The sequence below is a fragment of the Micrasema longulum genome, unplaced genomic scaffold (genome assembly GCF_059751315.1).
Source record: "Micrasema longulum isolate JH-2025_06_02 unplaced genomic scaffold, ASM5975131v1 h1tg000059l, whole genome shotgun sequence".
In the NCBI taxonomy this organism is placed as follows: domain Eukaryota; kingdom Metazoa; phylum Arthropoda; class Insecta; order Trichoptera; family Brachycentridae; genus Micrasema; species Micrasema longulum.
In genome coordinates this window covers 283,991-300,608 of record NW_028277266.1, presented here as the reverse complement: position 1 = coordinate 300,608, position 16,618 = coordinate 283,991, and the positions used below count along the sequence as shown (strand labels likewise).

The 16,618-nt window shown below is 34.0% G+C and overlaps 1 protein-coding gene across 2 annotated transcripts in view; it reads left to right on the top strand.

Annotated features, from left to right (window-relative positions):
* bs (serum response factor blistered) overlaps positions 1-16,618 on the top strand; it is a 318,284-nt gene that overhangs the window by 35,908 nt on the left and 265,758 nt on the right. For both annotated transcript variants that reach the window (XM_088230062.1, XM_088230054.1), the window contains exon 2: positions 12,027-12,287. In XM_088230062.1, the coding sequence (XP_088086188.1) occupies positions 12,027-12,287 (261 nt within the window). The remainder of the gene's footprint in view (positions 1-12,026; positions 12,288-16,618) is intronic.

The window sequence follows — 16,618 nt, the reverse complement described above, 5'->3', positions numbered from 1 at the left end:
GTATATCAACAGTTTGAACATGAATTCATATCTACTTACAGTGTGTTGGTATACATTTTATTATGATAATAAGAATTTCGTGATAGAAAGATGCTAGGAATGTGATAATCTTCATTATTCCATCTTGGTATGTAAGTTCCTATTGTGATTCAGGAGAGGAGCACAGTAATACACTTACGAAATTTTTAAGGGAATGTTTACCAAGAAATGCAAAAATGACTTATTTTCAAAAAACATATTTGGAACGTCATCATCATTATCATTACCTCTTCGCACCTAATGGTGCATAGGGCACTGCATTGGTGTACCAAGTTGACAGTTTCGCACTTCTGCTGGAAGAACATTCCATGCCACCGCAAATGCGCGTTCAACGAATTTAGTTCGCCGTTTGCGTAGATGTATAATAAATTTTCCTCTCGCCGTAGATGTAGCTGGTATAAGCGTAAAACGTCTGTCAGCCTGTTCATCTGGAATGCATATTTTGCTAAGATATTCCGGAGCAGAGTTGTGCAGTGACTTATTTATAAGCCAACCGAGTTTGTATTCCACCCCCTGTAGAAAACGTAGCCAGTGTAATTCGTATATAACAGTATGTTTAAATGCCATAAATAATAATGATAAGGGAAACGGAAAAGGTCAAAATTAATGATGTACAATTCTTTAATATTTCCATATAGTAAATAAATGCAAGAATTAGTTAAAAGAACTTAGAGTCATATTTAGTTTTAATTAATATACTCGAACTACAGATTTATATAAAATAACAAAAATGCTCAATTTAGATTAATTAATTTACACAAAAAAGGTTATGATGATATTTAAGATGAAAAAAATAAAAGAATAAAATAAATATTAAATTAAATTTGAACTACAATAAACATTAAAGAAATACAAGTGCGTCAAATAATTTAACTTGCTAACAACCAAGGACTAACAGAAAAAGAAACAGTTTTGAGTATACAGCAATAAAGTTCTACAATGCTCTTTCTAATGATTTAAAAAATACATAAAACATATAGGTACGCACTTAAAAAACACCTGGAAAAAACTGTTTTTCAGTCCATGTGACGAGTGAGATGTGATGTTATTTTATCGACTTATTGTAACGATTATATTTCATGCTGCCCCACTTAAGCAGCGCGTAACTAAGCACGGGTCCGAATAATTTTTTTTGGTACGTCAAAATTCGAGTATGGCAATACCACGACAGACCGGGCATTTTTGAAAAGCAAAGACCGCCTGTGACAGACAAAATTCGTGAATAAACGTGTAAAAGCTTAAATGTAGTTTGTTATATCGTTGTTATTTCGAGAAAATGCCTTTGTTATTTTGCAACTACCTGGTATTCATATTTTAATTAGCAATACACAGTGATTATTGAGGCTCCGAGATTATTTAAATTTTGAATCCTATTTTTTTATCTTGATTTCACACATCGTGTGTGAAGGTTGGACATAATTATTGTCCACATTTTGGAGAGATTCTCATCTTTACTGGTTGAGCGACACTAGTGAATAGCGTATATTTTGTGATGGATTTGATCTGCATTTATTTGTTCGGCTCTCTTTTTGCATTTCTCACGACAATGCACAGAGCGAAGTCGTCAACCAATAAAGGCACAATTTATTTTTTCTATATAAAAGCTGTTGATACATTGAGTGTGTGTTTTAATAAATAAATGAATCTACATCTAAAAAATCTAACGCAATATATTGCTAAATTTGAGATGCAGCTCGTAAATAAATAAGTTACCACTTAAGTAACCAACACAACGATAATTTTGCCACCTTTGACTCCCGCTTTCTGCAAATCTGAACACGCGTTTCTTGTTTCTACTATTCATCTGCCTACCGCTTATCATTTTTTGCCATTCAAATGATCGACGGCTCTTTACGAACCTTCCGCTCTTCAATTCGCTTTTTTTCCTAAGCATACATTTTGCCTGATTGTTTAAGAAGACATGGTCAAATGATTCAATGCGAAGGTGACTGTAGTTTAAATAATAAATTGATTTCTAATTTCAATTACGACTGATCGCTTTGTTAAAAAAAATATCAAGATTATCCGCATTTCTGTAGATACTAGGTACCAATGCAGTGCCCTATGTATCAGGTGTGGATGATAGTGAAAAAATAAAAAAAGTATTGCACGTATACATTATCAGTTCAGTATCGAAATACCGCGGCAAAAAAATACACACAAAATGCTTGACATGTTATTTAAATATTCCTAGCGGCTTTATAAGAAACAAAATTACCCGTTTTAAAGCTACATGTATTATACTTAGAGTGATAATACGCCACTGGCTAAGTTTACAGCGATTTAAACTTGCACTAAATATGTCCCTTATGTTTGTCAATGCTTTTTTTCTTTTTAAAAAACTGTTTTTAACTATTATTTTATTGTAATATTAAATCCCTATGAATTGTAATTTTAAAACCCTATAAATTGACAATGTCTGTTAATAAATAAATAAAATAAAATAGAGTCGCCCATACGGACAAAAACCATTCTATGATTATCAACCACGAAGTTCTTATTCTTAGTGGTGGGGGTCAGTTCTATGCAAGCTCCTGACGTCACTGCGACCTGTGAAGAACTATTGTGACGAGTCGCCACGAAGTTAGCTACAGTTTACAGCAATATAACGGGACGTTGGTACTGAGGTAGAGAATTGCAAGCGCAAACTGAAACTGTCCATTACACGTACGTTGTTAAACTAAAAACCAAATAAAGAATTTGGAACGCTTTTGTTCTATGCAGTAGAACTAAAGGGTTTCTCTAGCGAATTATTACTTTGAGATTTAATATAAATGTTTAATAATAAGAAGAATATAAACAATAAAATATAAAAAATTACAAAGATCTATATTTTTTTTATATTATAAAATAAAAAACAAAAATAAAATAAGAAACCTGTTAACTGAAAAATAAGCTACTAACAATATCAAAACAATTAAGTCTTTTTTTTTTCTGAAGGCAACATTAAATAATAAGAAATTCTTTTGATTCAATTGGGAATGAATTTTTATGATGTAAAACTATCGTAGAATTGAAGATGTGAGTGGATGAAGGCGTATGTCGTCAATTAAAAAAAATATGCTTTTTTACATAAATGAAGGTTTTACGTAGGCTTCCATCAAAAAGTAGAAGAAAACGATTTGGAGTTATCGCGGGATGGTGCGTATTGTTCCAATGACTTGGTGTCCATTTTCTTCTGAATTGTTTCGTTTTAAGATAGATACGCAACATTCCCGGTCAATTATTTTTTTTACGTTATTATTAGACAAAAGCGTGTGTGAGGGTGATATAGGGATTGATTTATCATTTTGAATGTTTTTAGAAGGAAGGTATTAATTCTTTAAATATATCATTCCTTTGAACGTGTGATGTCACTGAACTCCTCCTAAACGGCTCAACCGATTCACGTGCGGTTTTCAGAGAAATATAGATCTTTGCGCTGCGCGTGTTCGTAGATATTACAATCTTCAATCTAATATGTAAAAAATAAATAAGGAGCATAAATGTTTTATTCATCGATCAACCAGGGTTGCATTCGAGGTGAATGGATTTACAAAAAAATTAAAAGATGTTGTTTTTTTGTGTATTAAAAAAGTTTGTTTTTGAATGTTTACAAACAGCATTTATTTTTTGTGGATCTGAATCAGATTCTTTCCTTAGATTCCTTTTGATTTCTACCCATTTATTTATTTTTACTGGGTTTTTGTTAAAACTAAAATAATATTTAATTTAACAAATAAATACACTCCTTTGTTGGTGAGAAGGCCGGAGTTTGACGTTTGTAAAAAGAATGTCATATTTGAAAAAAAAAAATGGAATTCAACCATGAACAAGTACCTAGGTACCTACTTATCAATGAAAAGTATTTTTCTAAGCTAGTAGCAGGTAAGCCAACGTTCGGGTAGGACAACGTCTGTCGGGTCCGCTATATTATGTATTTACCTGTTCATCAATTTTCTCAGACACCGCCGATCCTCGTAAGAGAATCGATCGGGCTTAATTCGCATCACCGCAGTTCTCAATCAATTATTTCTAGATATATCGAATCCTGGAATGGTCATTAGCGGTTACGTTACGAAATGCGTATTTCTTCTAAAAAACACTATCGTATGATTTGTCGCTAGATCGCCGGCAGTCCCGACTGTAATTCCTCGTTTAAATGCTCCGCTCGCTCTCCTGGATTGCGCAAAAACGGCCTATAACCCACAATGGCCGGTCGACAGCGACAATGCGACAATTGTCCTGGCTAGCTGACAGCCGATAATAGTAACATTGGGTAATTGAGAACGATTTAGTTCCCACGGTGCTTCGCTCGACAATTCAGCGCACGTCTCGGCTACGTTTTGTGCTACAAGCCAGCACATTGTACGATCTCCGGTAACTAGATAATACACAATATATATATCGCCATCTGCGTGCGTTTTTTCATCTGTCATGTATTGTTTGGTCTCGTTGCTCTTTTATTTTTGACCCCCGACCGGGATTTGTTTGGACGTGAGCTCGCGGCTTTGTGTGCGTCTCGAACTTCCATCGAAAGTGTTACGGAAATGTGTATTCATCTCGTGTTACGGACAGCGACATGCATACACGATTAGATATTTGAATGAATTATGATTCTTGTAATATAACATGGATTTAAAAAAAAATATTCTTAAACTTTCTGAGAAAACTTCGCTAGAATTCATATAAACACACTTTCTACACAGTTAATCCGTGATAAACCATTCTTTCTCGCTTCATGCCTATCCCAGTCACAAATAACTATCGACGTGATAACAATTTCTCACCGCAGTTGTTTATCGTATTCGCGATCACAATAGAACATCCTTGAACATCTAATTACAAATATCAAAATATTTACATTACATTACATTATTATTTTTTTTTTTTTTTTTTTTTTTTTTTTTTTTTTTTTTTTTTTTTTGCACCACAACAGGCCAGGAGGCCTAATTACAGTGGTGAATTACATCACAGAGCACCCAGGCTTGAGAAAAATCACATTTTAATTTTAGTGTTCTCACCGGGAATCGAACCCGGAACCTTCCGTGCGTGAGTCAAGCGTCTTGACCACTACACCACGGAGGCCGCCACGTACCGCGTTTCGCGTTTCGCGACGTACAATCCTGCCGCGCAATCACATATTTGAATTTCACCGGTGTAAATATATAAAACATTCCATAACTGTTATTTTTATTTATTTATTTATTATTTATCATGCTCAGCAGTCACTTTAGTAATTATAATTTAATTTTAATTTTTTTGCATTAGATATTCCTTACTATTTGGCAAATGCAATATATTGTATTATTTTTTATAGTAATCGCCGATTTTTTGCCAATGAACTGTATTTATTTACGAAGAAAACAAAAAACAAACCGACACCAGCGTTGACTTATGACTGCGATAACTTAAGCATGTTCATTACTGTTCATTGTGATCGCTCAAATGCTTAGCATGTTTTAAGCACGTCGATAGTTATTTGTGATTGAGCAACAGGTCCTATGGCGAAAAATGAAGTGATATTTCGGCAAAAACTTTAAACCCACCTGTACTCTAAATCATTTGAATAAAACCTTAATATCCACTAGTAGTATTTATTTATTTTAAAGAAACAAACAGCCGACAATGATGTAGTTACATTATAAAAAATATAGTTTAAAGACAGACCAGCAATGTTTCTAAATAAAAATCAAACATTTTATTAAATTGTGTTACAACAAATGGATGTGTTTATGTGTATTTGTATGAGAGTAAGTTTAGATGTGTATTTATATGAGAGTAAGTTTAGATGTGTATTTATGTGTTTTAGTGTGGGAGTAAGTGTTCAGGAGTGTGCATCATTAAATAGTAAGTGGGATCGTATCGCATCCAGTAGTATGTAGGAATGACAAAATAAATTATTTTTCTCGAAGATTTACATTAAACTCATTAAGTTCAAATTGTTTTTTTTTTGTCTTTTGGAACATGGTTTGTACCCTTTTTACCATTGACCAGGGTCCGTATTATAGTGGGATGTTAAAATTTGTCTAAAAGTTTATCTACAAAATAAAATTAAGTTTTCTGTATCAAAAGTAGAATATGTTTTAAATTTTTTTTCTATACGTGTTCAATTACAGGTTACCGACGAAGACACTTTAAATTTTCATGCAAATATACACATTATCCTACTTAAATATCGATGTTACTTAAAACCGTTTCGTTATATACCGATAAAGATAGCGTTCATAATCGCGGCCCAGAGTATGTTAAAAATGAAAGAAAAATGTTTTTTTGTAGCAAGGAAATTGAATGATTATCATGTTTAAGATTTAGGCACACACTATCAATACTATAAAATATAATGAGGAAGTTCAGTGCTTTTTAAAAAAAAAATATATTTGTTAATAGACGGTTAAACTAAGTAAAAAATTTTTTTTTTTAATTTTTATATATCGTATTATCGGCGCTACGATTTTTCAAAGTTTTGTATTTCTGAAATAACTCCGCGTGTAACGTCAGCGGTTCATTTCCGCTTATTCTCATTCAGTTCTTCCCATTGGTCCAGAAGCGACAAGCAGACCGGAAATCTTCCATAGATCTCAGATCATAGGCTGATTCACATGAACCAGCGACGTCATTTAAAGTAGTGCGTATTCATCAAAATATTTTTTATTATTTTTTTCTGTACATTTTCAAGAAACTTTGCGTTACAATTTAATGCTCTAATTTTTACCCCGCGTAAGAAAACATTTTTTGTATCCAATTTCCCGTAGGGCTGAAGTTCCTCATTGTAATTATCTGTAAATAATACCTTTAACATATTACAACAGAGATAAAGAACATTTTAGAGAAGGTGATATAGCAGTCTAGGCATCTACAGGGCTTATGACCTGTCATTGGCTGGTTTTTTTAAATATTAATTTTTATTTATACATTAGAAAAATCACATAAGCCAAATTACAAACAAATATTCTACTTAAACACTAAGGATAAATCAAGCAAGCAAAGGAGTGCGGTATAGTGGAATACTTGAGAGGATCTAGCAGTTCCTATATAAAAAATAAAAAAAAAGTCGATTAAATAACATAACATATCACTCGTCACACGGGCTGTAAGAACTGTTTTATTTGGGTGTTTTTTAAGTATGTATAAAATAAAATAAGTATGTATATAATATAATAAATATGTACATAATATATAAGTAAGTATATAACATATAGGTATAAATTAAGTTACAATTTAAGCGGCCACTTTGCGCACTGTGTAACATTCACCTTTCTGTCCATATTTGAACATCTTTATTCCTTCAATTCATCCATCTGTCGATGTTTGTGAAGTAAAAGAGCTGAAACCTTTATTTATGCCGGTGAGATTCATCTAATTGAATTATTTCACCTACATACTACGCAACGCCTGAAAATATCTTTATAAAGGAGTGTGTAATAGCTCAGAAACCTGGCAATAAAAATAATTATATATGTTTAAATACTAAGTGTTTTTATATTGATTTTAATTACGTAAATCACAGTTTTTTACACGATTGAAAAATTGCAAAAAAAAACGCTCTTGATTCTAGTAAATCAGTAATAAAATAGATTTTATTCGCAAAAAAATAGAAAAATAAACAAAACTTAAATTAACATTACAGCAGAGATGAACAACATTTAAGAGAAGGTAATATAGAAGTCTAGGCATCTACAGGGCTTATGACCTGTCAATGACTTTTTTAAGTGGCCACCTTACACACTGTGTAACATTCACCATTCTGCCTATATTTGAACAACTATATTTCTTCAATTCTTTCATCTGTTGATGTTTGTGAAGTTAAAGAGCTGAAACCTTTATTTATGCGGGTGAGATTCATCTAATTGAATTATTTCACCTTAATACTAGGCAACGCCTGAAAATATTATTTTTTTCAATTTCTATACTTCTTAATGGACCAAAACATTTAAACAAAACTTAATTGAAAAATCAAACATTTATCACGATTGTATATTTTGGCACTTTAATATCTGCGTTTTAAAAAATAATTTACCATAGTAAGATAGTCATTATGCCTTTTGTTATGAAAATATTACGATTACAAGAATATAAAAAAAATGCTCATAATTGGTCCATGAGTTATGCGCTTTTTTCGTGAACCACCTCAATCGTTTTTTCCAAATACTTCCTTTAGCTTCTTGTGCTCGAGAACCGGTCAAGTGCAACGAGTACTCATTCGTTACCTCCAAGCTCGACCATTTATATTCTATTAAAAAAATGGTTGCTAGAAAAACGGATAAAAAAAATCTCCCCTTTTTTCTGACATCGAATGTCTCTATCGCTTCCTGGAAACTGCAATGATTCAGCTGATCGAAGCGACTCTATGGGGCATAAATACACGCATTGTTATCGTCTCCGAGTTCTCTTGCCAGGATTCTGACATCTTCCATAGATTATCCCCCGCACGTGACTCAGATACCAGATTCCAGAATTCCTAATCTTCCTCCTGAGATGCCACATGTTCTCCGTTCCGCATCCAGATCTGGTTTTGCTCCGTCTATTTTCTGTTTGTGTTTTCTGCATTCCTGTTTCTCTCCTTTTTTATGTTTTCCCAGGACTCGACGTCCATGTGGCTTCACGTTCCCCGTTAAATTTACAATTTCCACCTTTATTTATTATTGATCTAAATAAATCTCATGCTGGGTACAAGTAAATAGATATTCCTGAATTATGCATTTGCTTTGAAATCGCCAAAATACTAAGCATCTAGCGGAAAACGGAAAAATATTGAAATACAGAGTACTTACAGATAAAAATAAATAGGTTCTTGCAGGCATACCAAATATGATTTAATTTATCCCCGTCTTTAGCCCCTTAAGCGTATATAATTCCCCGTTTAATTGCCATATTTACATCGGGTGTTTTGACCAAATGTTTGTTGGATCGTCCGAAAGAGTGAAAATGTACATTGACTTAATTAAAACGATATCCGACAAATACCCTCAATGACTAGCAGTTACGTAGAGCATTCTGTCGCATTGCGGTCCCATGAGGAACTTCAGCCCTACGGGAAATTGGATGCAAAAAATGCTTTCTTTCGCGGGGTAAAAATAAGAGCATTAAATTCTTGAAAATGTACGGAATAAATGAAAAATATTTTAATAAAAACGCACTACTTTGAATGACGTCACTGGTTCATGTGAATCGACCTATGATCTAAGAGCTATGGAAGATTTCCGGTCTGCTTGTCGCTTCTGGACCAATGGGAAGAACTGAATGAGAATAAGCGGAAATGAACCTCTGACGTTACACGCGGAGTTATTTCAGAAATACAAAACTTAGCTGCCTAGTAGGTGAATTGGTTCAGCCGGATGAATCTCACTCGCATGATAAAGGTTTCAGCTCTTTTACTTCACAAAAGTCAACAGATGGAAGAGTTGAGGTAATGTGAATGTTCAAACATAGGCAGAACGGTGAATATTACACAGTGTGTAAAGTGGCCACTTAAACCAGCCAATGACAGGTTATAAGCCCTGTAAATGCCTAGACTTTTATATTCCCTTCTCGAAAATGTTTTGCCACTCTGTTGCAACAAATTGAAATATGAACAACTCCCCAGGGAGAAAATCCAGCCAGCCTGCAAGCATTTAGATATACTGAAAACATTGTTGGTGTGATTTCAGATCATTAGTCTTGAGTTTTTATTCCCCGATACGGAAAAAATACTCGTATTTTCCTGTGAAGTTATTGATTAAGTAAATGAAATATTAGAGGTACATAATAAAGCGTGCAAGCATTTTATTTTTATTTTTTTTATATGCGAAAGCTGTATTTATGATATGTCAACATGCAGAATATTAAATCAATATTCATACCGTCCTTGTTAACTCCATTAGCACGTAATTTGGTCAGACCTTTTGGCATTATTTTAATTTTTATTATCGTTTGTTATTTTCTCCTCTTTACTATAGGTGGCATCGGAGACCTCGTGAATTATTCATACGGCTAGGTATAATGTTTACGTAAAGTCTTTTTTCATTATTTATATTGCAACACTTTATCAAGAAAGTAGCAGGTGATTGGCTAACAATGTGCTCTCATACAATGGGATAATTGTGCACGAACTCGACGCTAAATGTCGAAGGTAAAAAAGTCAGATAAATAAATTGTCCGGACAGATGATTCATAGGAATATTCATGACTCTTTTTTTGCCTGCAGTCTTTTTATAGTTGGGTTTTTATCTGATCACTTCAAAACATTAAATAAAATTGTTGAAAAACTGCAGTTTGTATCAGTTATACCATATGTATGTTGGTGATGTTGAGTTCTTGTCCTTTCTGTTAATATTATATGTCAGATGCTTGTGTAGGCACGTATAATTCTGACGTTTAGTTTGGCATTATTCACCTTGACATTGTTATTGCTTATCATATTACATACATCCTACACATTGAATATCTTTGTGTCTAAAGATCCTTCCGCGGTACAAACATTTGAGTTTTTTACGCAAGTTTCATCAATTGCTTATATTTCTTTGAAACATAGTTTTGAAACCAAAGACCTGTGCCTCGATTATGAGCGCTATCTTCATCTGTATATATCGAGACGGTATACTTAACTTCTGTACTATCTGTATCTTCCTCAGTATGTTCTACTACTTGCCATATCGACATCATGTGATCGAAACGAACCAATGAACGACCGCAAAAATTACTCCGCGTTCCTTACTTCATTAACATATGAAATATTTCTCATTTATATTTTAAATAGGCTTTTGTGATAGTAAGTGCCCACTTCAAAGCGATTATAAACTCCAATAAATCCCAATTCAAGCAAAAAATGCTCGCTTGAAGGTGATTTTTAAAAGACTTTTGACACTTGACAAGACTTATTTATCTACCGAGCGATTAAAAAGCCGGCTTCTTTAACGCCTCGATACGTACACTCCGAAAAATATAAAAACTCGATTATATTTTTACATTGGTAACATTTTACGGCTAGATGCTCTTGTATGTTAATAGGGCAGCATCTAGCTAGTCTAGCCATTGCATCTAGCCACTCGTTTCAGAAACTGACAGTTATGTCAGAATTTTATTGGACTTCAAAATATACTTATTTCTCTCTCATATAGGCTTTTAAGAAAAAAAGTGAGAAACCTCAAAACGATGAGAATTTTTAATAAATCATAATTAAAAGAAAAATTTCTCGGTGGAATACAATTTTGGACACTTTTAATGCGTAGATAAACGTATCGAGGGGTTCTAGAGCCGTCGGTATAAACCGATGTACTTTTATCAAAACTTGATGGTAGGGGTATCGGTAGTACATCTTTGTAGTCGGTCGGGAGACTTATCTTTAACTACGACGTCATACTGAAGCTATGTCATTTTAGAGCGTTGATATGTGTACCGTGACGTACACTTTCCCTTGTTTCATATCGATGTACCTACCCAAAACTTGAAGATGGGGGGGTCGGTAGTATATCTTTGTAATCGCTAGAGAGAATTTATCTTCAACTATACCGTCAAGGTGAAGGTATGACGTCTTTATCTTCCCATCATAATCGAGGCCCTGGGAGTTACCTTTGATACCTCATTAACGTTTCATAGTCACATTGTCAATGTGAGTCGTTCTGTCTCCAAGATGTTAGGATTTGTGCTACATAATTCTAAGCACTTCGCGGAGTTCAATATCTTTAAACTTTTGTATGCAACTTAAGTGCTGCTCTCTTCAAACATGCTTGTCCTAATCCCGCCCAATTTACAATAATTTACTGTTCTTAAAAAAATATTTAAAAATACTTTGATTATTGAAAAATATTTACGAATACATAAAAACATCATTTTTATAAGTGTAAAACTTATATGTATTTATTTAATATGTAATTTATTTTCTTTCCTAACTTTGTGTACTTTGTGGAGATCTGTTATTAGTTCTGAGTTTATACACTATATCTGTTTGTTTACTACAAATATGTATGTAGAACTGTTGGTTTCCCAAAAAAAAAAAAAAAATAAATAAATATCGTTTTCCTTCGCAGGCATACGAGTTATCAACGTTGACCGGCACGCAAGTGATGCTCCTGGTCGCCTCCGAGACCGGCCACGTGTACACCTTCGCCACGCGGAAACTGCAGCCGATGATCACCTCCGACTCCGGCAAGCGGCTGATCCAGACCTGCCTGAACTCGCCGGACCCGCCCCAAGGCGCGGGCCCCGGCCACGGCGGGGACCAGCGCATGTCGGCCACCGGCTTCGAGGAGACGGAGCTGACGTACAACATCGCCGACGAGGAGACCAAAGTAAGGCAGTTGGTTTACGGGGGCTCGCCCATGGGCGGGCCGCCGCAGGGCTACCAGCACATGGAGCACCACGGCATGGGCGTGTCGCCGCAGGGGTACCACCAGCACGGGCCTTGCGCCTCCCCGCTGCCGCTGCCGCCCTCGCTGGCCCAGCAGTACGGCCACCCCCACATGTCGCACCACACGCAGCGGTAGTGTGGAGCCGTCTAGCGCTGCCAGTCGAACAAAACAGACTTTTTATTATTTTTTTCAAAATGAGAGTTGCGTTATTTTTTACCTTGCTTATGATGTACAGGGTTCATATTTACTTCAAAGGCATAGCTATTTATTTTGCACCCCCAGAAGTACACTGTGTTATGTCTAAATTGGCCATTTTGCTGGAGAGCAAAAACAAACATTAAAAATCAAATTGTGGTCACGTGACTCGTGTTGCAAACTCACGGATCAGAGGTCCGAGATACGAACCCCAGTCTACCCCAACTTAAATGCCGATTTCCAATAGTGAGTAGTGAGTTATATTAGGTAAATCATAAGAACGCAAATATTTATTTTTCTATAAGTTAATTGTTAAAATATGAGAAAAACACTGTAGCTAAATTAATTTAAAAGGAAACTGAAGTTTGTGGTTGATTTCGTTTAATAAAAAATCGTAGAAATACGTCAGTGTCCTTTTAAGAAATCAAGAAATGTTGTTGAACTACATTCACAACTCGAAACAGCCAAATTAAGGCTTACGACAGTGTCCTTCTGGGGGTGTGATTTTTTTACTTTAAAAATAATATATACTTCTAAATTTACTTGAAAGAAAAACTTTAAAAAGTTTTTATGTTTGTTGTACTTTTAACGTAACTTCTTTGCGTTTGATCTATGATGAGGAAATAAATAAAAAAACTCGCCAGGAGAAGGCGGACTGTTGTCTTTCGTCGACAGACCTTCCGATCCACTTGAAGAGTGTTCGGCATTTGGCGTGCTGCTATCATTGGAACCTTTCATTGCCTTAACCATATCCATCATGTGTAATGTTACTTCTCTCGACAAATCCTTATGGCTTGTTACTAAATGAATAAATAAAATGTAAATCCTCATCCAGATTTCTGTATTGCGCATTTGAGTTCTCTGTAAATTGAAAAAGGGGCTATGCATCAACAGATGGGGGACACCTTGGGGAGTAACATCATCACATGGGCAGGTCGGATAGCTTGACTCTGTGCAGATTGCTCATGAATGCGAAACAGACTCCGCCTGACAATCGGAGTCAAGTTTAAACAAATCCTTCTTACTAGCTTTGTTGGTTTTTTGACTTCTAGTCTGGTCCAGTGATAATTGGCCTATGTAGCAGCACGCAGTTCTTCCTGGCTTGCTTTTGCCATCCTTAAACTTTAATCAACCGATAGATAAACTTTCCATGTCACATTAGAAGGAACTTTGACGAGCGGTTAGTTCTTAAAATATAATCAAAACTTTTGATGTTTGTTAACTTACGTACTTACAATTGATACAATTATTGTTGAACATCTTCCCGTGAAGCCCGACATCATTCTAATTATAAAACGTCCAACTGGTTTTTGACACCCAAGGCTTACACATGCGATGTATTATACATACAAAAAGATTTAACACATTTGACCATGTACATACAATGATTAAGTTCAATCTCTCTTGAAATTCGCGAGTCAGCATTTTTTTGGTTTCTTGTTCGACTGGCAGAGAGCTTGTCACGGGTGTAGATAGGCTGCACGTCCCTCAGCTGCTTTGTATCATTAGTGCAGTTTTCATTTGTTTTGTGTGTTCAGTGCTTTTGTTTTCTCCATAACACTAAGTGGACCGCATTTGTTTTTTATTCTTATTTTTACTACCCATTACTTATCATGTCGTTTTCACCAAGGCGATTTACTGTTTTGCTCAAAATCGTACATTTAATCAACTCATTTATGATAGTGACTTGATACCGTTTTTACATATTATTCTTTTCATTACTTGACTTACCACAACTTTATTTTGAACCCTAAATCAGATTAAAACTTCACAAAAGAGCTAAAGAGCTTCAACGATTTTTTTATCTAAAAAAAAAAAATTGTTCATTTTTTGTTCTCTGTTTGATTCGTTTATAATGCAATAGGCAGTGCCATTATAATAGTATTTGTGGTGGATTTTTTTTTTTACCTAAATTAAATCATTTAATAATGTTTATATCTGTCATAACTCCATTTTGGGCAAAACAGTAAGAAGCGATCGGTAATTTTCATGTCACTGTTAAAATCAACAATCTTTATTTTTACGGTGTATTTAGTCATATTATGTATAAAATAATCCAATAGACGTTTTATCTTAAATTGACCAAGCGGCAAAGAAGAATGGCTCTTCGCGTGGTCGGTAAGAATATATTTTAATTAGTTATTTTAGAATTATTAATGCATATTTAAGTATTATTACAACGCATTAGATTTTACGCAATAATGATGCGTTCAAAATAATTATTTATTTTACCTGCATAGACAGAACTGCGAAGAAATCTGTCTCTAAATTGATTAATGAACCCCGTCATATAAAAAAGCTGTTCCTCAAATCATGAATATACTGGAACTTCTTTTTAAACGTGAGATGCGTTCCACGCAGTACTGTATAAAAAAGTATTAAAAAAAAAATCAATGATGTACATGTTTCCTTGTGTAAAAATTAATTTGGAATTAAAAAAAATAAATTGTTTACTATAGCAGGGTCTCGATAGTCCTAACACCCAAAATGTACACCCTGTTCGGATGTACGAAGCGTTTGGATTATAGTATGCAGATATTTGAAAGGCATTTTTTCGAAATAAAACAAAGTTTTTTGTAACTGAACTGAAGTATAATGCGATTAATCACACCTTTAAAAATAATTTCAGCGCTTTGACAAGTGTTATTTAGCGGCATAGAAAAGGCTTTATCCCTTAAGGCTGTAGTCGGGTAAAACGCACACAAAATGAGGATATCGTACGATTTTGCCATTTTAAAACGAATGTTTTTTTTTTATCGCGCAATAATAAAAAACAAAAAAAAACATAAAAACTATATTTTTTAAAGGTATTTCTGTTAAAAAATATACTTAAAAGTTTTATGTAACTAAAATGTAATTACTTTTAGACCGGCAGATTACGCCATTTCAAATTTAGACTAAACTTAGGTATCTTGGATCTTAATAAATACTGTATCGAACTAAAAGTTGTTATAACAATTTGAAGATAGTAAATTGAACATGAAAGTGGCCGAAGCAAAATTTAGTTTTTTTGTTTTTGAAAAGAAATACAAGCATTTTAAATCACATACATTTTTGTGACATTTTCCTTTACTTCTACGTAAAATTATGCCTTCGGTTATACTTAAAAAAATAAATATTTTTATTGAAATATTTTAGTTGAAACCTTTTTTTATAGAATTGTATTCTCATTTTTTTTAAAAGAAGATAATTCTGGTTGTAATATTCAATTTACAACAATATCTTATTAACGTTTTTATGACCTTCATACCTGCCCTTATCGTTCTATTTATAATCTTCAAATTATACCCACCAGTTAAATTATGGTTTAACCAGACTACAGGCTTAATGTGCTTAAAATATATGTTTTTGTAATTGTGTTAGCGACTTCATCTGCCGATTCCAAGCAAGTATTCCAGTCAGATACAGCTTGAGTATGTGGAATCCTTTCAAATAGTTCCGATGCCTCAAATTCTTTTTCATTTTCGCTGTCATGCTCATTTCTTACTTTCCTTGCTATGTCTTCGCCACTTAAAGGCTCCAGATAATCAATATCAGCATTGTTTAACAAGATATTGTTCATCTTTACTTCTAAAAAGCCCCTGTTTCAAAAAAGGCTTAATGGTGCGTCATCTTCAGGGTCAAAATTTTCCGCATCTTTACCGGAAATGTCATCTGATTACAATAAAAAGGGTCACAGGCTCCACAGAAAATAGGAGGTCGTTCGGAAAACAGAGGCGTTCGGAATATCGAGGCTCTGGTGTATTTATTATACCTTCAATATAACATGACATCAAAATACTTTTAAAAATCACAATAAAAAAATCAGTATCATTGTCATAATATATTACACGCCCAATAAGACAGAGATGTAGTGCATTCCAATAACGAACAGTATAATTATATAAATATTACGCATTGTTCAATTTATACTTGAAATAATGAAAAAATTTCAACCGTGTAAAACGAGGTTCCAGTGTATTTTAATATTCCAAGTTCGCTAATATTGCATATCTATATCTGTTCAAACAATTTACAAAAAATGTAAATGAAATATTTTTTTATATTGTTGCATTTATGCACGATTAAGCTGACAT